General features: G+C 42.3%; 1 protein-coding gene across 1 annotated transcript in view; it reads right to left on the reverse strand.

Annotated features, from left to right (window-relative positions):
* Positions 1-25,122, reverse strand: part of FNDC1 (fibronectin type III domain containing 1) — a 131,361-nt gene that overhangs the window by 25,539 nt on the left and 80,700 nt on the right. The window contains exons 12-15 of the mRNA XM_054023134.1: positions 16,365-16,430; positions 12,447-12,617; positions 7,855-8,085; positions 3,850-3,958 (exon numbers count right to left, since the gene is read on the reverse strand). Of these exons, the coding sequence (XP_053879109.1) occupies positions 3,850-3,958; positions 7,855-8,085; positions 12,447-12,617; positions 16,365-16,430 (577 nt within the window). The remainder of the gene's footprint in view (positions 1-3,849; positions 3,959-7,854; positions 8,086-12,446; positions 12,618-16,364; positions 16,431-25,122) is intronic.

The raw sequence follows: 25,122 nt of genomic DNA on the forward strand, positions 1-25,122 counted from the left end.
GCACCAGGTCTGGGATGTGGAGCCAAGTGGGAAGAGGGGGACTGGGACAAAGAACTGGGAGGGGACTAGAATGTGGAGCTGAGGGTGGGGAGACTGAAGACTGAGAGCTGAGGGAAGATGGTAGTGGGAAAATAAGAGGCTTGAGGAGCTAGAAGCAGAAGGGGTCTAGGTTGACAGGGGTCGGGGCAGAAGGGTCTGTAACCACTAGAGTACACGTCCCTCAGAACCTTGAACTAGAACCCAGGATTCCTTAGTCTCAACATTCCACTTCTGTCTAGCAAACAGCTGTGAAATCCACTGACATAATGTGTGCCTCACCTCCCTCTAAAACCTTACAGTCACCTCACAGACTTTTTATATCTATTCTCTCAACAGATCGGCACATCTGGCTGTCACACATGCCATGCATGTGGGAAGTTATGATGCCTTATAACTGCTGAAGTCACTATAAATGTTTTGCATTAGAGCTCAGGTTTATGAAGATGGGGTACTTAGTGCTTTTTGGTGCCTGTTGGGAGATGGAAGTGAAAACCTTACAGTGTGGATCATTGGCAACATTGCAGGCAATACGAAGGTGGAAAGGAATGCATGTGTCTTTCCCATTAATGTCTTATTTTTATTCTTTTAAGGGTTTGGGTGGATGGTGTGTGCTTCTGCAACCTTCATTGCTGCCAAGTGAAGTTTTTGTTTGCTGATTTCCTAGTTTTTTTATACAGGTTTGGGATACTTCAGTGGATAACTCCCCAGAGAGCTGCACCGGCCTGGGAATCAGAGGGAGAAACTGATAGTGAAGCAGCTCCTGACGACGCTGACCCCTCTGAAGAGCGTGGGAGGCTGAGATGTTCTTTATGTCTACAACAGTTTAACTTTGTTTAAAAGTTACTGACAGTAAGTACACCAAGAGCAGCACTCCACATTGAGCAGTGACGACATAACCTGGCAGCCGGAGGGAACTTCCATGAAGGAGTATGTCATCACTCACTTCCCAGAACATTCATGGACTTCTGGCAATTGGATACAGCCAGGAGCAGCTGCAGCAGTGGGGTGTGCATATCTGTGTTACACCAGCAAGCCTGCCAATTGCACTCCCCTTTCCTCTGGGACTCCCATCCTTTCCTGTATGAAGCGTACCTCTTAACCTACAAAGATGCCAAACTAAGGAACCTACCTGTATAACCACCACCATCGTGACCAACACCAGAGATTGAACGATTGTCCTCAAGAACTAAAAGAATCACTCTTTCCTGCTTGTGCTAAAGAGGCAGGCTCGCAAATTGTGAGCTGTCACGGATTTACATCCTCTATGGATGAGGCTCTGTGAGGGTTGCATAATGGACACTGACTAGTGGGGGTTACTCAAGTAAAGTGTGGGACAAGGGACTGAAATGTGTATTCTGGTGATTTAATTTACAGATGATCATAGTATAAAATCTGTTTTAAAGAGGTCTTCTTGCTGCATGAATCACATACAACCATACCATGCCTCCAAAATAGATCACGAGCAGAGTGTGAATCCCATGAACTTTAGATTACTAGTTTAGACACTTCCTAGTTTAGCTAGAGGAATAACGGTTAGCCCTTTAGTAGAGCAGTAGCCGGAGTAGGACTTGACACACACTTTCCCAAGGGCATTACACACTATTTCCTAATCAGCAGTAGAATACCAGTGATCAGAAATCCTGCGATCTATTCCTAGTGCTGGGAGAGGAGTGTGGTTTATAGTGGTTAAAAACAGAATAATCAAAACTGGTTTCATCACTCTGAAAGGCAGTGTGATGCAGTCAATACAATCTGGAGCTGTTGGGTTAGGGACCTCCAGTGACCTCACATAAACTCATAATTAAGTCTGATAACTTATTTCAAATAACAGATGGGGATGGAGAGTGTTCAACAGCTCTTCATTAACCATCTCCTAGGTTGGGGTTCATGGTCTTAGTCATTAATAAAGGCAGTGAATTAAAACATCAGTTAGAAGAGGTGAGAATTGAATGCCTGGCCTCCTCTTTCACAGCTCAGAAAACTTTTCCTTGGACTACAAGGGCATTGATGAGAGAGTCATTCTATTTCTTTCTCTCCCCATCCCCTGTCTGCTTAGCCCTGGAGAGAGTAATGATATTTGTGCCATTACAGATTTGTCACCAAATTCAGTGGGATTGTCTGGGAACACATATTTTCCATTATGGCTACAATGTTATAAAATGCATTATAGACCAACACTACTGATGTATAAGGCTCTGTCTATGCTACAAGCGCTACAATGGCACAGTGCAGCACTGCAGCTATGTTGCTGTAGCATTATAGACACAGTCTATATCAACAGAAGAGTTTTTTTTTCCACTGGATGCAATTGATCCACCTCTCTGAGAAGTGGTATCTAGGTCAATGGAAGAATTCTTCTGTCAACCTAGCTGCAGCTAAACCTGGAGTGTGGCTGACCCAACCATGGCATTCAGGGCATGAAATTTTAAACAGCACTTAGAAATGTACCTAGGTCAACCTAATTTTTAAGTGTAGACCGGGCCTAACTGATACTCTAGAAATCAGCACACAGAGAGCAACAATGTGGCCAATGGACAAGTCCCAGGATGCTTCAGGGATACAAAGTAAGTGAGACTAGCCACAGGAAAACTGTCAGTGTAGATAATTCTGAACACTTATTTTCTCTGTATCAATTCATTTTTTTTCAAACCACCATGAAATGTTCAAATAGTGCTCCATGTTTATAGGCTATGCTTTGGTTTTTGCCATTTCAATGAGATCTTTACAAAATACAGGTTTAATGTTCCTCTTAAAGTGAACTCTGTAACACAACCTTAAGTCTGGTGCCGCTACTGTTGCACCATTTCATCTCAAGAAAAGTCACTCCTTAGAGAAAACATATGGGCCTTGTACTGTGAACAGACAGGGAAAGTGAATTCTAGAGTTGAACACGCTGCCACAAGCCTTCAGGTGGCTAAACCTAGGGCCTATGAGCTCAAGCACCTCAAACAGAGAGATGGTCTTTCAAGTAAAAAAATCCCAGTCATGTAGGGTGAGATTTTCAAAACTTCCCAAGGGAGTTGGATGTTCAACTTCCAGTGAGCTTCAGTGGAAGTTGGGCGCCTAGCACCCTTAGGCATTTTTGAAAATCCCTCCCATAGAGCTTCATAGATTATCGCAAACCCTTGAACTGCAGCCAGGAATGAATAAGGCGGCAATACACACTCACCCACAACCCTACCATATTTCAGATGTATGTTCTGAAGCTTGCATATGTACCCTGGACTTTGTAATTCACTTCTCCCATTTGTCTGATAGAGCCAATGTGTAGCATGATGCAAGCAAGGCTCCAGTCTTTCTTTTTTTTTTTTCCTGAACAGGCTGCTTGGATTATGTATATAGCTTGTATGTTCATTTCTGGGCCAAGTCTTTTTATGCTGATATAGATGAACATATCAGTATAGTTAATATGTATTGCTCATCCACCCAAGGACAATGTGATGTCTTATGTACACCTCTACCCCAATATAACGCGACCCGATATAACACGAATTCGGATATAACCCGGTAAAGCAGCGCTCCGCGGGGGCGGGGCTGCGCACGCTGGCGGATCAAAGCAAGTTCGATATAACGCGGTTTCACTTATAACGCAGTAAGATTTTTTGGCTCCCGAGGACAGCGTTCTATCAAGGTAGAGGTGTACTTATACGTAGATGCATGATTTCTAAAATTTGATTTGATTAGTTCTGTTTGGTCTAGATTTGGTGGCAGATTTGCTCAACTCTACTAAGACCACCAAAATGACTAACAACTAGGGAAAATTATTTTAAATTAATAACAGTATTCAAAAAGAATAGACCAAATTGTTACCTTGTATTTGGCTTCAGGTTCTCAATAGGTAAATGAGTAGCCCCTGCAGTCCTGGTTGACCACTTGTTCCTTATAAAGTCATCATAAGATGCACTGTAAACCAAGTAACCTGCAAATGAAAGAGAGAAAAACAGATCAGCCAATGAGGGTTCTACGTTTCAATCAATGATACCTTGAGGCTTAGCTACTTTGACAAATTCTAAGTGTCAAAGAGCAAAGACATCAGGGCTTTCCACGGCGTTGCTTTATACAAAACCTACCCTTTATTCTCTCAGTCCCTCTATTATCTGCATTCATTAAAAGTGCTATTTGAAATTACACAGTTGTTGACTTTTCCAAGGAAATTGGTTATTTCTTTTCAGGGCCGGAGCTTGCACTAGGCCACTTTCATCTTTGGTGTAACTACATTGAAGTCAGTGGAGTTAAACCAGGGATGAACTGGATCATTGTGTTTAAATAACACTTCAATTGTGCCCCAAATTGATTAGTATAAAATAATGTAGGTGAGGCTGAAACTTCTTCCTCCACTATTTTACTTTAAAATGTGTTGCATTTTAAAATGAGGAGGAAGATCCTCAGCTGGTGTAAATTTGTATAGCTCCACTAACTTCAGTGGATATAGCACATTTGCCCTGAGGTGTCAAACTCAGTTTTGGTATAACTCCAGCATCTTGCTGGTAATTACTCCGTGAAAACATTTTATACAGAGGGAGACCAGCCTGTTTCCCCACTATTATTTCCCCTGATGTCAATGGTAAAACTCCCATTAACTTTAATGGGAGCAAGAGCACACCTATTACTCACTCTACAAGGTAATACTGTTATATGGTTCATGCTCACTCATTCTGGAGCAAACCCTAACCTCCGCTCTGCACTGGGCAGACTGAACATTCTGCATTAGAACACTGCATGCAAATCCCATTGAGGTCAATGAGTTTTGCATGAGGATCAAGTGCAAATATAAGCCATAGAGATCCAGAGTGCAGATCAGACAGTAAGATTTTGCCCTATATTTGAAAAAGAACAGTTTCCAACATTGGTAAACATCCTGCATTGGTATTTAATATGTGACAGGCTTTTAAAACAGAAAAAAAAAAACTTCTAAGAAAAACAGCAGAAATTGAATAATTCAGCTCTGTCAGCTGCTGGGCCTGATTCTCCTTGGCATGACTCCAGTTTCATGCTGGTGTGATCTCTTGAAATCAATGGACTTACACTGTGTAAAAGTAGAGCAATACAATCAGCTCCATGATGTCCTCTTCAAGGCTGCCATTTTCAAAGAAGCCTCTGGGAGTAAGGGCCTCAACTCACATTGAATTTCAATGGAAATCAGACACCTAACTCCACTGGGCTCCTGTGAAAATCCCAGCCTAAAGTCACTCACATTTCTGAACATTCCCATTAGCCAATACAGTATATTCCTGATTATCTGAACAGCATAGGGGACACGGACTTTGGATAAACAAGAGGGCAGACGCCATTCATCAGCTGGGTGGCCTCCCCTGCAGCTGAGGGCTCGTCCTCCTCTTCCTTGCAGCCCTAGTTGGGGGTCTCTGCTCTGCCCTGCTCACTCACTCCAGTGACAGCAGGACTGAAGAGGGCTCCTTGCACTGCTGCAGGCTGACACCATCCTCCTCCTCCTCATAGTCTCTGCTCTATCATGCTAACCTCCACATTATCTAAATCCCCTCTTTGTCTCCCAGCATGAAATACACGGGCGGCAAGGAAGGGTTTCAGATAAATGAGAGTATACTATACGTAGATATCATGCTGTACACATATTGAGAAGCAACATCCCTTAAAGTCTATCTGCAATTCATAGGTACTGTACCAGTCAACCTCTCACTCAAGTTCCAGGCTACCAACACATACAAAGTGTCTGAGAAGCACTCAGCATATCCATTTCTGACAGTGACATTTTCAGTGTAAAAGTGACACAGATCCACTTTCTCTTTCCATTGACTCAAACTACACTAATGAACTTTGAACACTGTTTACAGTCTGTTCTGCATCAGTATTACATAATAGTTTTCTCTCTGGCTTCAAGCCAGCACACCTGTGGGTTCTCTTGAAATTTTGATCAAGCTGGGATGAGAGGGGGAAAAATCAATCCTCTACTAAACTAGCTCAGTCAATTCCCAGCTGAAGGAGAAATAAAAGGGAAAGCGAAAGCCTATGTGGACTTGTTAATTTGGTAACAAATTTAAAAATATGAGTAGTAACTTTGGGGCCATGAACAAAGATTTTGAACATCTAGAATTTCTCTCCCCGCCCCTTGAGTAAATTTCCTTAGGCATAAAGAAAAATGTGTTTTTCATTCTATCCCAAATGGAAGAGGTTGGTTAAAAAATATGCAGCAAAAATTCATGGGCAAAAGCCAGAAAAATTGTTCAAGACCTCTTTATTCATCAGAAAGAGGGGAAAGGGAGCATAAGCTTGATTATTGAAAAGTCCTTTGAAGTGTGCCTTTAACAATCTCAGAGTGCCAGACCAAGACATTACGACAAGCTATATTACAGAAATGAACAATACGAAGCATGGCTGTGAGAAGAGTGAAAAGGAAGACAGCAGGTCATCTCAGAAAAAAGGTGACAAGATGCAAGTGTTTCATGAAACACGGGGAAAGCAAAAAGATGTATCGGACATGGTCAAACATTACTTATGTGACATATTGCTCTGAAATTAACATAATTAGTGACATTGTGGGTGATTTTTTAAGTGAACAGTGTTCAGATAACACTGAAAAATGAAATCCTTTATTTATCCACTGACCAGGCACAGCACTGGCAGTGGAAGTTTCCCTGCCTTCCCCCACCACTGCGTATCAGTGATTTAAGGCTAGCATAGTTTTCGTGACCATTCGCTTCTTGGCCCCTCTGCAGAGGGGCTGCCAGCAAAAGAGTTGGTCAAGATTCAGCAACAACAGCAACAATGTGAAAACCAATACAACAGCACAGTCAGTTTCTGACTCCAAATCATCTGACCTGCTGTCAAGTTGGGTTTTGCATCATCTCAGATACTTTTGTTATTTACATATCTCACTGATTTTTTTTAGCAAGGTTTGAGATTTGTATTTCAATTTACATTTTTTTTTTTTTTTTTTTTGCTATAATGTGCTCTAAAGACAGTGGAAAAGATCCAGTTTAATGTATTTGTTTAACCGCCAACCGCAGTATGTCAGATTGGCATTTGAACAAACTTTAACTATAATAAAGTCAACATAGTTTGGGTTATGTGTTCCACAGGAGTTAACCAGCTCCATTTCAGTTTAACTGTTTTTATTTATAGAAAAAGCTTAAATTTCTCTTTTCACTCAGCTACTAAGCTCCGCAATATTTCTTTGTATACAGAAACAGTTTTATTCTGGCCTGGATCATTAATATTGCTATTGTGGCATGCAGTATCTGCAAACCACATGAAAAACTGTTCTGTATTTTCCATAACTTTCCATCCTCCTCTGCCCCCACCACCCATTTAATCTTCTTGAGAGAGTGACTATTGATTTCAGAGATTTAGAAGAGAGCGGTGCTAGAAAATAAAGAGACTTATTTTGAAATGTGGCTTCCCATATTGCGGGGGAGGGAAATTTTATTGGTCTGAAACTTTCTAACTCCTTGAGTGCTTCTGCCAATCTGAGTGTTAGAGGCTACCGGCTACAAAATAAACCCACAAATATTTGCACTTCAAAACCGCAGGTACAAAAACAGAGGCAAGGTGAAGTCCTTTAAAAGACGAGGACTAATATATGCTTATCAGTGGCCTCAGTACAGTGTTGACAGATGACATAGAAGCTCTCTCTCACTGACTAGAAGGCAATTAATACCTCCTTCCGAGGGAGCAGTATGGTAACGGAGAGTTAACATTGTTGAAAAGTTATCAATAATAATTAGCTCAGATTAAGGTAAAAACCTTCCCATTTGGCTTCTGCATAGATTTCCTGAACCCCAACCAAGACAATAAAATCCCCAGGGTGACAGCCAGGGCTGGAAAGTTCTGTTACCATACCTGTTATCAGGTCTCCTTGTCGGGGTTTGGCCCAGTCCACAATGACAAAGGAGTGACAGCCTTCCACTGCCACCACTGTGATATTGTAAGGGACTGTCCGGGGACGCAGCTCTCCCTCTTTTAGATTATAGGGTATGATTTCATGCAGGCTTTCCACTTGGAAGTGCTCCAATGCCTCTGTCAAGGAGCAGGGGGCTGCAGGATCTTTATTGAGATAACTCACATAAGGAGCTGGAAGAGACAGTGATAAGCAGCATTTATTTAAGTCTGTACAGACAGGCAGATTACTACAGCTAAGGACAATTTCCTGTAGAAAAAACACAAGGTTAATTTTCTTTTTATACTCCTCACAGCCGGCCAAAACAGGGGGCACTCGCAGAAATGGCTATATTTTTTTAAAAATAAAATAAATTAGACATTCATTTCCTGACCTTCCAGCTTGTACATCTTGTATATTTTCCTACCATTTCACTGACGCTTTCAAATCTGTAAACTGTCTGGAAACTTCTTGGAGTGCTACTACTCTTCATATAAATAGAGCACCATGGAAACTGTAAGCATGACAAATATTCAGTGGGAATTACGTTACTCTAAGGATTTCAATAGATGGGGAATAACCATGTCTGGTGCATTTCAGTCTATGTTATAAAGGATCAGGAGGGCGGCTCTTGATTAACTCAATGTTGTTGCTCTAAAATTAAGACTTAGGACCTGTCTTTGGGGGCCAAAGTTTTGTGTGTGTGCACGTAGATGTGTGGTAGAAGGGCCCACAGTGTAGAAGCAGGGTCCTTCCCATGTCACAACTTGCCCACTTTGGGTTTGGAGCTCCTCTGGCTGCCCTAGATAGTCCCTTTCCCCCGGTGGCAGATGTAGCCTTCTGATTCAATGTGTGCACTCATAGCAGCAAGAGAGACCCCACCTGGGGGGCAGTGGCTCAGCATCTGGATCTGACTGCTCAGAGCAAGGCAAGGCCCCACCATGTGTCCAGCGCCATGCACCCATCTCCTTGCTGCCTAGAGACAGGAACACACAGGGGTATTACCCCCTCAGTGCTCCCTCTGGCAGATTTTGCCTTTCGGGCTTCTGTAGCAGTGTGCAACTCTGACAACATCGTGCAGTGATGTGGCCGGGAGCAGCATCGCTATGATGCCGGACCTAGACTAGGGAGCCACAGACAGTGTCTTGTGCAAAGGAGTGAATGTAGCTTCTCCCCCAGGAGCGTGTCTTTGCACCCTCAGTTTCATGATTTCTGTCAGTGCAACTGAACCCTGGAACCCCTGCTAAAGCTGCCCCTACCTCCCCCTTGCATTTTGAGGGGCAGATCCTCAACTGGTATAAATCAGCATAGCCCATTGACTTCAATGGGACTACACCAATTTACACCAGCTGAGAAGCTGGCCCTGGCGTTGCAGCCTGCCCCATTCTAGTTGTCTCCTGCATGGATGCCCTCTCTTTATCCTCTTCCTTCTCCTACATACCCGCAACCAGATTCTTGTCCTGAGAACCCCACTGAAGTTTTGCCTAAGGAATACAGAAAGTAAAATACAGATTATTGTTCTTCTAGTGATAGGGTGACCATATTTCCCTAAAGCAAAAATAGGACACAGCACAGGACTGGCCCAAGCTGCCTGGTGTGACCAGGCACAGCTCCCCCAAAATGTTCCTCCGCACCCCACAGTTTGAAAACTGGGCTATTTGTCCCATTGCTCTTGCCAACTGATGATCAGCTGGTAAAAGTAAATGGAATAAATGCCCAGTTTTGCCAAAAAAGTTGGGATGTCCAGGACAGGGCTTAAAAAGGGGACCGTCCCAACCAAAACGGGATGTCTGGTCACCCTATCTAATGAATGTAGTTTAAGTAACAGAGTTTTGGTCCTTTTAGCTCATGGCAGAGCCCTTGCTTTGGAAACTGGACACCTTCATACTAGTGTAAGCAGTTACTTGTCTCTATGTGGTAGTGAGGTTCATTAGGGAGAGGTGCTAAAGATCATGGAAACAAATTACTGATATTTAGCAGTGAAACCAATGTTCTCTCCCACTATGGTTATTTAATACTGAGAACTGATTGCTAATATTAAAATCAACCCCTAATTCCCAACTTTCTTGGACTATGGAAATGTACAGGTATTGGTTTAGTAACAGGTAACTTTTACACTTATGCTTTATCGTGACAAGAACTGTACTTAATTCACAAAAAGTCTAAATGGTAATTTTATTGCATTAAAGGTCACTGTCATGGGGCAATTGAACCGTTAAGGGGAATTGGGGCCTAACCTGCCCATGACAGCCTTCTGAAGACACACCCGCGATTAACCGGTTGCCCCCAGGTGGCTATTTAATGGTCAATTAGTAGAAGAGCACCTGCAACCTTACCACAGGGCTGCCTGAGTTCAGAGAACAAGGGAGAGGACTCCCAGGAGGAAGGTGGCTCTGAAGGGAGGGTCAGCCTTCCCAGGGAAGGAACAAGTGTAGCCTAGGAAAAGGAACTAGAAGGACTCCAGAGAGACAGAGATAGTTCCTTGGGTGAAGGCTACCAGAGTAAGCTGAGAGAAGGAACCAGAGACTGTTCTCAAGGTGAAGAGAACAGAGCCATCCTGAAAAAAGGAATTAGAGACTGCTCTCCAAGGGAAGGGAGCAGCCGCAACTTAGAAGCCCTGGCACCAGAGGATGGGCTTGGTCTAGAATGCCCCGTGGCTAAGGAGCAAGAAGTTAGTTGAACTCACGGTGAAACTGCAGATTTCCTGGGGGGCACCTGAATGAGGTCTTGCTTATGCTTATGCTAATCTTTGTTGTTAATAAAGGAAATTCTCTGAAGCGGGTGTTCTTTCATGTACAGAAGGTGTGTTTTGGACTTATCTATATCCAGATCAAGGGAAACTAAGGAAGGGCTCACCTGCGGTGTCACACCTGAAGGCTATAGGGGGCACGGAGCCAGAGGCACAATGTCCACAGTCATTTTAACATTTAAAGAAACAGTTTGAGTTCTAATGCTCGCCTTTGGAAATGTTTATTTAGTTACAATAATACAGTTCCCTGGGAGAATAATATTTTCCCCCCTAGTGTCCTGAAGTGTTCATAAAAAAATGTTCTTAGTTTATCTTATTGGATTTCCCGCCTCACAGGGAGTCTGCCCAGAGCTTGTAATCTACTTCATTTTAGCCATCACAAAGCTTTCTAATCTAAACAGACTGAGACGCATGATCGCTGAAAGAACAGGAACATACTGTCAGGTTTTGACAGGGAGGAGTTGAAGACTCATTTGAAAAAGTTTTGGTTTATGTGAAAAGTATTTTACTCCCCAAACCATGGTAAACAAGAGCTCAATCCTCAGCTGCTCCAGAGCAGAACTCCACACAGCTGATGGGTATGTTGGGAGGATGGCATGAAGTAAAGGTGGCGCTAAGCCACATTTCCTGCTCTCCCAGTCCTGCAGCTGAACTGACCCTCAGTGCAAATTCTGCCAACCTTTATCAGTCCCGTAGGAGCTACCATATCAAAGGAGGATTGCTGGAATGCAGTGCTCTCTGGCCCTTGAAATGCCTTGGCAGTGTACCCCCAAGACTTCGATGAGGTCTCAGAACTGTATCCTCAGCTGGTATAAATAACAATAGTTACAGTGAAGTCATTGAAGCTCTGCTGATTTACACCAGCTGAGGATCTGGCCTGTGCATGCAGATCCAAACTTTTTGGCTCAGCTCCATCTCTTATTGTTTCTTTCTACAATTACAAAATAAAGCAAGATGTTTATGAACACGTAAAACATATTAGCACTCTTAGTTATCAAAAGGGTTTCAATTTAAGACTTTGTTCCACTTATTCTCCCATACTACACATTCCGAATGAAATATCCCGGCAAGACAAATTCTCCTCTGAGATACATCAGTGTACAATGCCACTGATCTCAATGGGGTTCCACTGGTGTAAAAAGAAGAGAGCGGTGCCCTGGTTTCTCATCGGAGGGCTTGTCTACAAGGAGAGCTGCACGAGTTTTACTAAAGCTTTGAATTTAAACTGATTTAGCTTAAGTGGAGCAAATCCCAGAGTAGTAGTGTAGACAATCACTACAGTGACAGGAGGGGTTCTCCCCTCACTGTTGTTAATCCTCCTCCTCGAGAGGTGGTAGCTAAATCAAAAGAAGAATTCTTCCCACAACCTAGCACTGTCTATCCCAGGGCTTAGGTTAACTTAACTATGTCACTCAGGGGTGAGGATTTTTCACACCCCTGAGCGACATAGCTGGGTTGACTTAACTTTGTAATGTAGACCTGGCCTTATTTTGGTTAAATCGGTTGGAAACAGATTTAAGCTATACTGAAGTACAGCCCTCTTCAACTGAAATAAAGAGTATCTACAAGGGGTTTGCTCTGGTTTAACTAAACTGGCTTAATTTGTGTCTGAGATCAAGATACACCTCCAAGTACTGCTACTTGTCTTTATCTTGTGATAATCTCTCAAAGCACTGTACAGTATCAAGAGGAGTTGTGACTTGTTAGCCAGATTAGTGCAGTCTTCTCACCAGATGGGACGATGCAGCTAGAACATAAACTATTTATCTTATTATTTAGCAAAAATATAACAAGTACTGAGCTCACCAGTAAATCGTTTCTTCCCAGCTAAGTCAAATTCTGACAAAGGATCGGAGCCGGCAACACTGATCTCTGGATAGTCTGTCTCAGGCACTGCTTCTGTAGTAGTAGTAGCAGCAGTAGTAGTAGTGATCATGGTAGTGGTTGGAGGCAAAGTGCTCTCAAAAAACTCATAGTCTTCAGAAGACATAAAGAAGAGTTGACAACATTAGCTTGTTCCATGTTAAACTGGCTTAAACTTGAAAGGGAACTTGTAGTTTCCCTCATTACAAACTATGATGAGAAAACTAAAGCAACATTCACCAGCAGACTTCACATCACAGTATTCACACACTCCTTATTGATTTTTAAGTCAGAGGAGAGCTTGCTTTGCTCTTCTTCCCAGGGCTTACAGCAAACTAAACAAAACAAAGACAGTCTTTGCACCAAAATAAGGATGAGGAAAGCTTCCATTTTCTTCAATTCACTTTACTAACTATAAAAATAATAGTGGAAGAAGGGATTTAAGTTTGATTTAAAAGGAACTAAGAGGGAAGAAGCGAGTCTGTTTTCTCAAGCAATTAACATGCATTTTTAAAAATATGCGTATATTGATAATATATACAAGTCGTCCACAGAACTCAATCCGCTCCCATTAAAGTTAACAGCAAAACTGCCACTGACTTTAATGGAACACCTAATGATATTAAACAGAGTGAAACATGCAACAGGAGATACACATACATGTCAGTTACAATAAACATACGCACCAGTTCATGGGGAAAATAATACTTTTGCAAGAGAGGAGTAAGAGGACATCAGAAAATAAAAAATCAAATAGGAAAACAAAAAACTTTAATTTGAAATCCAAACTGACAGAAATTCAAAGAGATGGCTGACTCACTGCACTTATTTGGCATCAAGGGTCTTATTCACAGGAGAACTGTGCTTGCTTTTCAGAAAGGTTTGATCTAGTATATTCATCATAGTCCTTATATAATGGTCTTTGCCATGCTATCAGAATGCCCCCAAATTATAAATCATATACATTAATCTCTCTCTCTGTCTCCATCCCCTCCAGTGAGCAGCCACTGGAATTGGTTATTTTTGTACTTTTTTGGTGTTGTTATTATGGGAAGTCTAGGTCAAGGAAGTGGATTTTTTTTCCTTTTGCTCTAAAAGTCATGAGGTCTATAGTCATCCTGCTGTCTTCTAGGGGTGAAGAGCAGGGAATAAGGAAACCCAGAAGATCACCAGTTGAATTCATTGCTGACTTACCCCTCATGCAAACTCATCAGGTAAAATTTACCATGATAAACGAACACATTTGTATGGCAAGATTCTGAGCTGACGCTCATTCCCTGCAAACCTGAGGGTAAGCCAGCTCAGAAACTGAGGCCAGATCCTCAGCTGCAGAGGGCGGGGGTGGGGGGAGAGGGGGAAGGAGGGGAGGCTGTAAGCTACCTTTGCACCATCCATTTTACAGTCCTGGAACGGCTTCCCATTGGTCTGGTAACCTGGTGAAAGTTAGAGCTACCCAAAGGCTTAGACTGACTGCCAATGACTGCCAGGGGACACTGACAGCAACAGAATCTGGCCCTGTGCCATTTCCCCCAGCCATTCCGCACTATGCCAACTGCAGGAAGGAGGCGGCATGAAAATCACTACAGGAGCTCTCCACTGCTTGAGGAGCCTCCCTACACAGGGGGGATCCTTCTGCGGCTGGGACGGGAGCTTTAGTGTAGCTTGCACCACCGGAATGAAATGAAACAGCCCTGACACAGTGGAAGATCTGACCAGATGAATCTATCAGTTTCTCATGGTATAGTTTCTCTGTGCTGGGTGGGTGAAAGTCACCCCTGTGCAGAGGGCCAGAAAAAGGCCTGTTAACCCTGGAAGTCCCACTTAACCCCTAATTACATGGGATTGAGGTGGTGGCTAGGCCTCATGCTGGCCAGGCCTCATGCTGGCCTTTCTGCCCCGGGGGGGATTTTATCCTACATGTTTTGGTCAACCTATGAGAACAAACATTCACCAAAGACATTTGTGCTCAGTTCCTAGTAAGTATTGCTCTCAAATGTTTCACTCTCCTTTCCCTGAGTCTCTCAAATGTTTTTCTGGTATGGTTTAAAATCCCTGGGTTGCATTCACCAAGTACAATTTTATTAGCATACAGCTATAAATACTGCCGCAAAGTTACTACTAAAAAGCTTTGGGTTTAACTAAAGTCTGTACTTAGATGGGTTAATGCATGGGGAGGGTAAGCAAAAATATGAGAATTATAAGGGGCAGAGCAGCAGAAGACAAAGGCATTTCTAGCTATCTAGAATAGGATGTCCCTTGAGAATACTGATCATTTAAATATTGGCCGTGGATATTTCCTCTTCAGCTGAAGTTTTAGATTTATTAAATCAAAAGGCCTGAACAATGCACTGGGATAGCTCTATAAAAATCTCTCTCTCTCTCTGCCTCATTTTTTTCTCTTTTTATGCATCTTAGTCTGAATTCCTTGTGGGTTCTGCAGATTAATCTTTCAAGGTGTATTTGATCTCATTCACTGTGTGCACACTTATATTCTAAATAGGAATAGGTATAAAAAGGACGAATGCAGGACATATTTGCAATGCTGTAGAGAGCCGGAAAATCTGTAGCAGTACTGCAACTTCCTAGTGCATGCAGGGCAGCTTTATTTTCTATTTTAGATTAATTCCGCAACTTTGCTGATTTTTGCTTAGGGCTGGATTCTGTAACAGAAAAGCTAAAGGACACTGCTTCAATCCTGCCTTTGTAAGTGTCACTTTGAAAAATGCCTTTTTTGGTCATGAGTTGAGTCATAAGCAGGCAGATTCTAAAATAACAGCAATTCAAGCTCTTTCTGGGCCACTTTCTTCAGTCTGTTAAATTGACATTATGCTGCTTACATGCAATATTATGTGGCACAAAGTCAAAGGGGAATCTCCATTGGTAGGATGCTGGAGGAGGCAGCATTGCTACCCACTAAGCCAGGTCCATCACTGATGTAAGGGGAAGTTGGGTGTGGGGTAGGGCAGGGGCAAAGGGGCAGGATGGCATGGAGATCCTCTACTCCTGATCCCCCACTGATGTACATTAATGTAATTCAGGGGTTCTCAAACTGGGGGTCGGGACCCCTCAGGGGGTCACGAGGTTATTACTTGGGGGGGGTCGCGAGCTGTCACCTCCACCCCAAATCCCGCTTTGCCTCCAGCATTTATAATAGCATTAAAGATAAAAAAGTGTTTTTAATTTATAAGGGGGGTCATACTCAGATTGTGTGAAAGGGATCACCAGCACAAAAATTTGAGAACCACTGATATAATCCATCCAAGCACATTAATGGGGTAACAGACAATCAGTTCTCAACCGGACCACTTGTGACACTCTATTTTGGAAATCACCTTTGTTCAAACATTCCGTATGTCTACATTGCAATCAGAGGTGTGACTGCAGCTCGAATAACAACATAGAAGCCAAGGCAGCAGAGGCTACCCATGTTCCCAGCCTGTGCTACTAGGCATCCTGCTGCAGCTCCACTCCTATTGTTATTTGAGCTAGCTAGATAAAAGTTAGCTTGCATATGTCTGCATGGGCTGCAATCACACCTTTCACTGCCGTGCAGACACACTCGTTGTCGCATTTGCTGAAAATGCTTCAATGATTTGAGAATACTGGGCCTAAGTTTCCTTTGCACTGCTCTGGCTGAGAGTTACTTCCACTTTAAATCCCCTTGGAAGCCTCTCTTCTTCACAGCCACCACAGGGCTGCTTTGAAGCCAAGGGGCATGGCTCCAGCTCATGATCCTGGTGATAGCCTGCCTAAGTTCCCACCCAACATGATACAGATTTATTTGTTACAGTGCAATGTTGAAGGAAGAGGGGGGGAAAGACCACACAGCACTTGCAAAGGACTTGGCTAATCAACCAGTACCTTCGTCATAGATCACATATGCCTCTGGAGTTGCTGTCACATCCATATCCAGCCCTGAGAATGTATCTATTGAAGGAGGAAGAAAAGATAGCACAATGATTATATGATATTTGCCTCCTGCAATTACTCTCTGAACACATTTTAAAATAAAAGCTGAAAGCTATTTAATCTGTATAATAATGAGACAGCAGCAATGGTTCCTGGCCCTTGATCCCTGGCCAGATCCCATGATAATAGGTGCACTATGAATATCTAGAGTAGATGAATGGGTGGCAGCACAAGGTAGCCAGGAGGCAGCTTCTTGCAGAGCTGCTGTACAAAATACCCAGTAGTGCATCCTCCAGGAATTCTGCCCTGGGGGGCCCACAGGATTCTTGGAGCAAAGCATCCAGAGCAGGATTTGACCCTTTCTGTGGTTTCATGGCAAGAACCCATGACATTTATAAGCAAGAATGGGTAAAGCAGCTCAGATAAAATAAGAACGACAGGGAACTTCTGCTCAAAATATTTTAGATGCAAGACAACTGGGATGTTTACCCCTCTGTGCAACAGACTTCCTTCCTCCCCTATAAGTCACTTTGGCACCTCTGTGGGTCATGGATTCTCTCCTGGATCAATTGCTATCTTGTGAGTTTGGGGCTTTCCTTGAAGTCAGAGAAATGCATTTTGCGGTGCCTGTGGCTCAGGCAAGCCACAGAGCACACAAGGCCTAGACTAGCCATCCACAACAGTCCTGAGAAAATAGGAGCACCCTGATGGATTCCATTAAAGGTAGGGCCACGTTAGAGACCATCATAAATGAAGAGTGGGGCTTCAGGAGGAAGATGTGGTTGGGATGTAGGACAGTACATGAATAAGACCTCAGAAGGTTTAGATACGTATCTGAATTCTGGGAGGCTTGCATCAACCTTTTGAAGTCTTTTTCTCTCACTTCTGCTCTATAGGTTGTAGGACCCAATCCCAAGCTATCTGGATTCTAATAGGCAGGGCCACCAATTATAATGGCCCCAATGATTACCATATATGGTTACTGATCTCAGCTACGTTTTCCATAACATTTTAACAGCTCAGGCACAAAATCTCTTTGACCATGATGCTTGGTGACAATGAAAAAAGAAAATTATTTGCCTTTCCAAAGAAACCCAAAACCAAAAGACCTCATTCCAAGTACAATTATGCAAGGCTGGTTATATATATATATTAAACTATAGGCAGCTATATTAAAGATATTGTGTATATATGTACACAAAACACATGCTCAGAGGCACATACATACTTGTACATACACATGAGCACACTCTATCCTTCATGTAATCTAGCTGCACACATCAGTATAAATTATATTACTGTATTCAACTACTTGACACATTTCATACTTTAACATTGTTCTGTACAGGATACTTTCTAAAGACAGGTAACCTTCCCACTGTAACTCTTAATAAGATAGGAAATGTTAGTTATATTAAAGGTATTAAGATGTGTTTTGAACAATTTCAATGTCCAGTATTAAAGAATTAAAAATAAAATCTGAATCATATCAGCATCTCATTTATTTTTTATTAGAGAACAACAAACATATAAACCTTTATTTTTTATTTCTTGCTATTACATTCAAACAAACAAAAAAACCTCAAACACTAGCTTGTATAATACAGCAGTAATTTTAGTGCCAGAACAAATTTTGAAAATACAGGAAATTGGCTAATTCTTGTCAGACTTTTAACAGAGCAAAAGTCTGACATTTTCTCATGGTAAACTTGTGCAGCTGACCGACAGGCGATCATACAAAGCAGTGAATGTCTACTGGACATCTGCCAAGCTAGAATATGACCCAGTGCATCTTTTGATGAAGCCAGTGAATCTTCCCAACATAGGCAGCTGGTATTGATCACTAGTTATAATGTATACACTCCTTTTTGAATACTGCCAGATAAATTGAGTATCAGATATACAAGAAGCTTTGAAAGTGTTAAGGGGCAGATTTCACTCCTTAATTCTTCCCAGCTTAATTACCTCTTGTCAAGACAATAGTCTGATTATATAGAGAAATTGCATTTTCTTTTATGTTTCGTCAAGTTCTCCAGTTTAGAGGGCTGTATTTCCTCAGCAGAGCTGTGGCACAGAAATGGCGGAGTTGTTGCAAAACAAAAAATCCCCCTACAACTTTCTGTTTTGTGTATTTTCATGTTTATGTTGACTGTAGTTCCTTAGTTAGCTCCTCCTACATCGGCTGTAGCTCCCTCGGCTCCCCAGTAGGGTTTACTTCGACTTGCTACCACGTGAGAACTACAAACTTCCTTGTCTTCACTAGAATTTTTCCACATTCACCACAAGTCAGCCAACACACACAAAAAACGACTACCTTTTCCCTGAGTTTGGGCACATCCAGGGTTGAGTTGTCTGGGAAATTTATGCTTGGGCTGCCAAACTCTTTTCTGTTAAATGTTGCTGAATCTAGTGAAATGTTAACAATAAATTGTGCTGGGACAAGCAAGCATTCTGCCAAATATTAACAGACTTTGCCAAAGAATTAGTATAACGTGGTAGCATTTTTGGCACTTACAATGCAAGTCTGTTGGGAAGCCAAGTACTGATGGTGACAAAATATCAGGCTCTGGAAGAATAATTGTTCTACTAAAGACCCAGACAGAGGAGATAGACAGTGCAAAAACTCCCTTTGGAAACATTCAGGACAGAGCAGCAGCTAAAGTTGGGGCATGTTGGTAGCCCTATATAGGAACTGGTTATCCTCCTTCAAACGTAACGTAGCAGTTAAATAGGCACCTTGGAGGAGCTTTCGTCTCAAGGATGTTCACCCAGACAGGGCAGGCTGTTTTATTGCATGTGTCAAACGTTGAACTAGGCAGCCAAGCTGAGGTTACAGAAATGTTATGGAGAGAGAAGCAAACATTTATTCCCCATAGAAATCCTCATAACTCTGAAGTGGGGATTAATATTTCTCAACCTATGTCATGTGTATGTTGCAGGATCCAGGAAGTGTCCTGTCCTTTCACACTTCCAATCTGATGCATTGGCAGAGACGTTCTTGACATGCTGTACTTTTAAGGAGGAACAGCTGTTTTTTCTGCAACATGCAATAAGGCTCTCTGTAGATTTGGGTTGATCTATGGATGATATAATGCCTCTTTTGCAAAGAACGAAACGTGGGCCAGAGCTTCTGGCAAACTGGACACTGGAAAGGAAAGAAATATTAGTATTTAAAAGGTTCTTTAAACTTCAGAAAAAAATCAGCCAATGCCTTTATTAAAAATAATCCTGTAAAATATTTTTAGGGCCAGATTTTGAAAACCTTGGTGAGATTCAAGGCAGCCTTACTCCATGAACAGTCCCACTGAAGTCAATGTGTCTGCTTGTGGAATAAGATACTGCCTAATATAAAGGGAATTAGAATTTGGCCCTCAGCTATTTTCATGGAGATATTGTTATGTGTCTTCAAGATATGGTCAATGATATGGTCAAAATGGATAAAAAAAAGCTGCCCTGTTATCTTTAAAGAGGTCCCTATATCAGAGATTCATACTAGAGAGGAAGAACAGGCCAGTGGTTAGAGCACTAACCTAGCACTTGGAAGACTTAAGTCACTACTGTGACACAGACTTCTTGTGCGACCTTGGGCAAGTTCCTTAGCTTCTATGTGCCTCAGTTCCTCATCTTTACAACAGGGATAATTCCTACCTCACATGGTTGATATGAGGATAAGCATATTAAAAGACTGTAAGATGCTCAGCTGCTCTGGTACTGGGGACTGTATAAACATAGCTAGACACTATAAAACTCCCAGGCTGCCTAAGAAATTAGACTCATCTTGAATTGCCAGAGGTGCAGAATAAGGAAAAGAGACCAAGGTAACAGGGAAGATATAAAGGATTTCTATATTAAACTCAGAACTATAGGGGGAAAAAACACACCAAGAAGAGTGTCAATGGCTCTCACTTGATTTTTCTTAAACTGGGTCTCTACCAAAACCACCTGCTGCCATAATGAAAGTGATTTAAGCCCAGGAAAAATCTTAACAAAAGTAAACTGGATCACAAAAAGGGAACTAAAAACTAATGAAAAAAGTGCCAAAAAGGGAGTTGGCCTGAATAAGCAGTAATAATACTAAAAACAATAGAGATAATATCTGCCTCCGCCTCAGTCCCTTGTAAAGAACAGCTGTAAAAAAATAATTACAGTCAAAAATAGTTACCAATACTGGAAAACAAAGCATTTTGATGACAGCATGAAGCAAGTGTGGGCAAACTACGGCCTGGCGGGCTGCATTCGGCCGGCCTGGCGGGCTGCATTCGGCCTGCCAGCCGTTTTAATCCGGCCCTCGAGCTCCCACTGGAAACAAATGGCCACGCAAAACTTCTTTTCTAAAAATAGCTAACAGAAAAGAAAGATAGGGAGGGAATTCTTGATGCTACGAGTGAAGTATAGTGGTTTTCTCAGCATGAATTTGGTCTGGCTGCACTACTCACCAGTGATAAAGCCACAAAAGAGTTATGCTGGTCATCCCAAACAGGGCTGCCCGGGGGGAGGGCGGGGCAATTTGCCCCAGGCCGCGGGCCCCACAGGGGCCCCTACAAGAATATAGTATTCTATAGTATTGCAACTTTTTTTTATGGAAGGGACCCCTGAAATTGCTTTGCCCCGGGCCCCCTGAATCCTCTGGGCAGCCCTGATTCCAAATGAGTGCCAATAACAAATACCACATGATGGTCATATACTTAGTATGTCACACATATGATTTAGGCCCCATCAATAGGATTCCTTACAGGCACAGAGGCCTGCACTAATGCATCTGTTTACAGGGTTGGGGCCTGAGAGAGTTTCTGAATGTTTTACTGGTATTATACACTATATCGTAAACTTCCACTTATGTTTCCATTATCAAGAGTCAAATTGCACAGACCTCAGACAAGTCCTAACTAATAAGAGTTTAGAAACCTCTAAAATGATCCCAAATAGCTTTTCCATATATTATAATGTCACAATTTTAATGGTTTCATCTTATGACAGAGAGGAAGGATGTCCCAGTGGGCAGGGTGCTAGCCTGGTGCTTGGGAGATGCACGTTCATTTCTTTGCTCTGCCACAGACTTTCTGTGTGACCTTGGGCAAGCCTCTTAGGCTATGTCTACACTGCACCGTTCATCTAGATGACTGGCACTTGGATAGCCTAGCCCAGGTATGAGCATCCTCTCCTCAAAGCCCTACCTGTTACTGTCCTCTGGATTCTTTCCTAGTAAATTGTGCAGAATTGATCTGCCCTGGAGGAAAGGGGGAATTGTGGGAAGGGCACTGGAAGACTATCAGCACTTGAGAGATTTTGCCTGCCTCTTCACTGCAAAGTAGGTGGGTTCCAGTCTGAGTTAAAGCAGATCTTGGACTCTTACCTATACCCAGACAGCCTGGGCTTAAATCACCTCCAAACCCAGGTCAGAGACTTTTCTGCATGGATGGTAGAGGGGTTAAGGCTAAATCACAGGTAAGAGCCTGGGTTAACTGTGCAGTGTAGACATAGCCTAAGTCTCTCTGCTGGAAAGCTGCAAGTCTCACATTGCCAATGTTATAAAGGTCCCTGTTTCTGACCCTTATGAACTGTGAGATATCAAACCTCAAATCTGTCACTGGTCCCAGACTGAACACTGTCCATCCTGGGTCTCAGGCAGTGTAATAAGGAGAAAGAAGGAGAATTCTTTTTGTTCAGTCTTGATTTAAAATAAACAGCCAGTGATTTTTAGAAGTTGCTAACAGTTTGGGATGTTAGAACGGGTGGCAGGGAGATGGGCTGCTAGGCAGAGAGCAAGCGAGGCAGTCAAAGGTGCATATGTCTGCAGTTTTTCCCATGGGTATCCATCCAAACCACACCCATGTGGTACTCTTAAAGACACATTTAATAGTTAAGGCTGGGATTTTCAAAGCAGTCTAAGGGAGTTAGGTGCCTAAATCCAATTGAAATTCAAAGCTCTTTCATGCTAAAGCCTGAACAACTGGGACAGTGATAGCTGCAATAATTCCCCATTCTAAATATAAGGAATGCTGCAAATCACATAGGTGCAGTAAATAAAAATAAATGCAGTCAGTGGCAAGACTTAAGCGCACCTACAGCAAAGTCCTACTTGTGCTACTGTCTAACAAAGATTCTATTTAATATTTCTTTGGCTCGGTCTCTCTCTATATATATACATACTGATGTATACATAGTCAAAAATAGTTACACAAGATTACCTTCTAAATAATGAATACTAAGAATATAAACAATAACAGTTCTGCCTATACAAGGCAATAAAATCTCTCAGACAGATTACTCACCCAGTACAGCTGATTGAAGAATCTCCAATCTTCTGCCCATGGCAGTTTTTGTAGAAGATGTTTGTGTCCATCTCTCAGCTCATCGTCAGCTGCCCATGTCTCTTCTTTCCATCTCTTCTGTGCTTTCTAAACTGATAGTGCGGCTCCCCACATACCATTTACATTGTCTGTTTCTAAATCCAGTTACAGACTTCTATAAATGGGGGGCTGTAGGACAATTCGGTAGGTGCATCCAGGCCCAGTTTTTAAATATAAGGAGCTGTTTTCTGATGCTGCTTTCAAATGATGAGTGGGTTGAATTTAGACCCGGCGTACGCAACTCAACAAAATTGACTTCGGTGAATTTGTTCTTGCTTACTTCAGATCTAAATTTGGCAGTGTCATTAGTTTGTATTGCTGTAACAGAGATACAGTGACAAACAAAGTCGTTGCTTTATATTTAATGTGGGGAAAGGAAGTTCTGTATGGCCCTCTATTTTATTCACTTAGAGCCAGCCCCCAATCTTTCCCCAGCTCCTAGGAGTGGCATGCTATTTTTCTTGTTTGACAATCTATATCTGCTCCTTGTGTGTTTTCCAGTTATATCTTCCTATTTTACTGACAAAAACAAAATTTTACTATGGTTAGAACACTGCGGAGGCAACAGAGCTATAACGAGTGAGATGGTTTCGATCTCTTTTACAATCCACTCATATTCAAAAAAATGACAAAAGAGTGAGCAAGAATTAACAGCTATGAGAGGCAGTGTTGACTAGTGGACAGAGCTCTAGACTGGGACCCAGAAGACCTGGGTTCTATTTCTGGTTCTGCCACTGACCTGCTGGGTGATCTTGAAGAAATCATGTCAGCTCTCTGTGCCTTGGTTTCCCCATCTGTAAAATGGTGATATTTATACTGATCTCCTTTGTAAAGCACTTTGAAATCTATGACTGTAAAGCACTATATAAGAGCTAGGCATAATTATCAGAGATGGGCCAAGCTCCAAACTCCACTCAGAGCTAGAAAAAGTTTGGGTCTGGATTTGCACTCTGCAGCTAAGATCCATTTCTGTTATTTACAGATGGACCCAGCAGCCTGCAATTGTTAAAGCAATGTGACATAGTGACAGAAGTCAATAGAGTTATACTGATTTGCAACATGTGGGAATCTGGCCTGCAGATTTTATAGTCTAGACTCCATAGAGCACTTGCTTCTCATGGACAGATGAAAGTAACTGATAGATATACAAAATTAATGTGTAGTGTGGAAACGGTAAGCAACCCCAATATCTGTTGGCATAGTGCAGTGTTCATCGCAAATATCTGCATCCTTCTACCATAGCACTGGGAGATGTGATGGAAGAGTTAGACTAGCTAATCATGTTAAAGAGGGAATTTATGCAAATTATGTATAATCAACTGAAGAGGGGTCATCTACAGAACAGTTGCAACTCAAGTGATAGTGCATGTCATTGGGCAAATAGTGTAGGGAAACCTAGACAATAGGTTCATCTGGATTAAAGTGTTAAAGATTATAGTAGGAACAGTGACAATATAAAAAGGCCACCTATTTGCTCAATAGTTCTGCCCCCATTGTGGCTTTCAAGCACATCTGCCCACTTTAGTGAGAAAAACAAGTTTTTATTCCTACTGGCAGGACAATGCAGAGGCAATACAGCTACAGAAAAGCCAGATGGTTTATATTCCGCTCCTTGCACCAGCAACAAAATTGTCAGCTAAGTTCTAAGGACTCAGTGCTACTTCTACTGAGGGCAATGGCATTTTTTGTCATTTACTTGAGTGGAAGATGAAGCAGGCCATAAACACAGAATATCAGTTAACAGCTGCTTATGATGAGGCTAGGAGCAGAAACAACCCAGACCGACTTTCGTATCTCAAATTGAGGCCCCAACCAATTCAGCAGAGAAATTTCACATGTGCCTAACTTTTAGCACATAAGGAGTTCTATTGAATATCAAAGTTCTCACATGCCTAAGGCTAGTCATGAGCTTAGGTACTTTACTGAATTGGGGCCTGAGCTTGCAGGGTTGGCCATTCGCTTGTAAACTGAGCACATGTGATATGGAAATGACTGAGAGAGAATAAAATTACAGCCCTGCAATCCCTTTTCTGGTGAGGACAGTACTTTAAAGCTCAGAGCACTACTCTTTCAGCCTTTAAAGATGCAGCTGCTTGTTCAGAAGCCAAAGACCTAAGATGTTGGCCAGAAGAGTGGCCGTTTAGTTACTTAAACCTATACAGTGCCCCATAGCCATCTGGAAAGGGGGCAGCTACATGGAACTAAATCAAGGCTGTGAGTCAAAGCCCAAGGAAGTCAATGGGATCAGGCCCCAGTAGCTAGCTGATAACAGGTATTCATTTTTATGAGAGTCTCAAGATTTATGATGTGACAAGCCTTGGAGATTCTCTACAAGAATGTTTCAGATCGCAGTGAAATAC

Source organism: Malaclemys terrapin, chromosome 3, assembly GCF_027887155.1.
Source record: "Malaclemys terrapin pileata isolate rMalTer1 chromosome 3, rMalTer1.hap1, whole genome shotgun sequence".
Lineage (NCBI taxonomy): Eukaryota > Metazoa > Chordata > Testudines > Emydidae > Malaclemys > Malaclemys terrapin.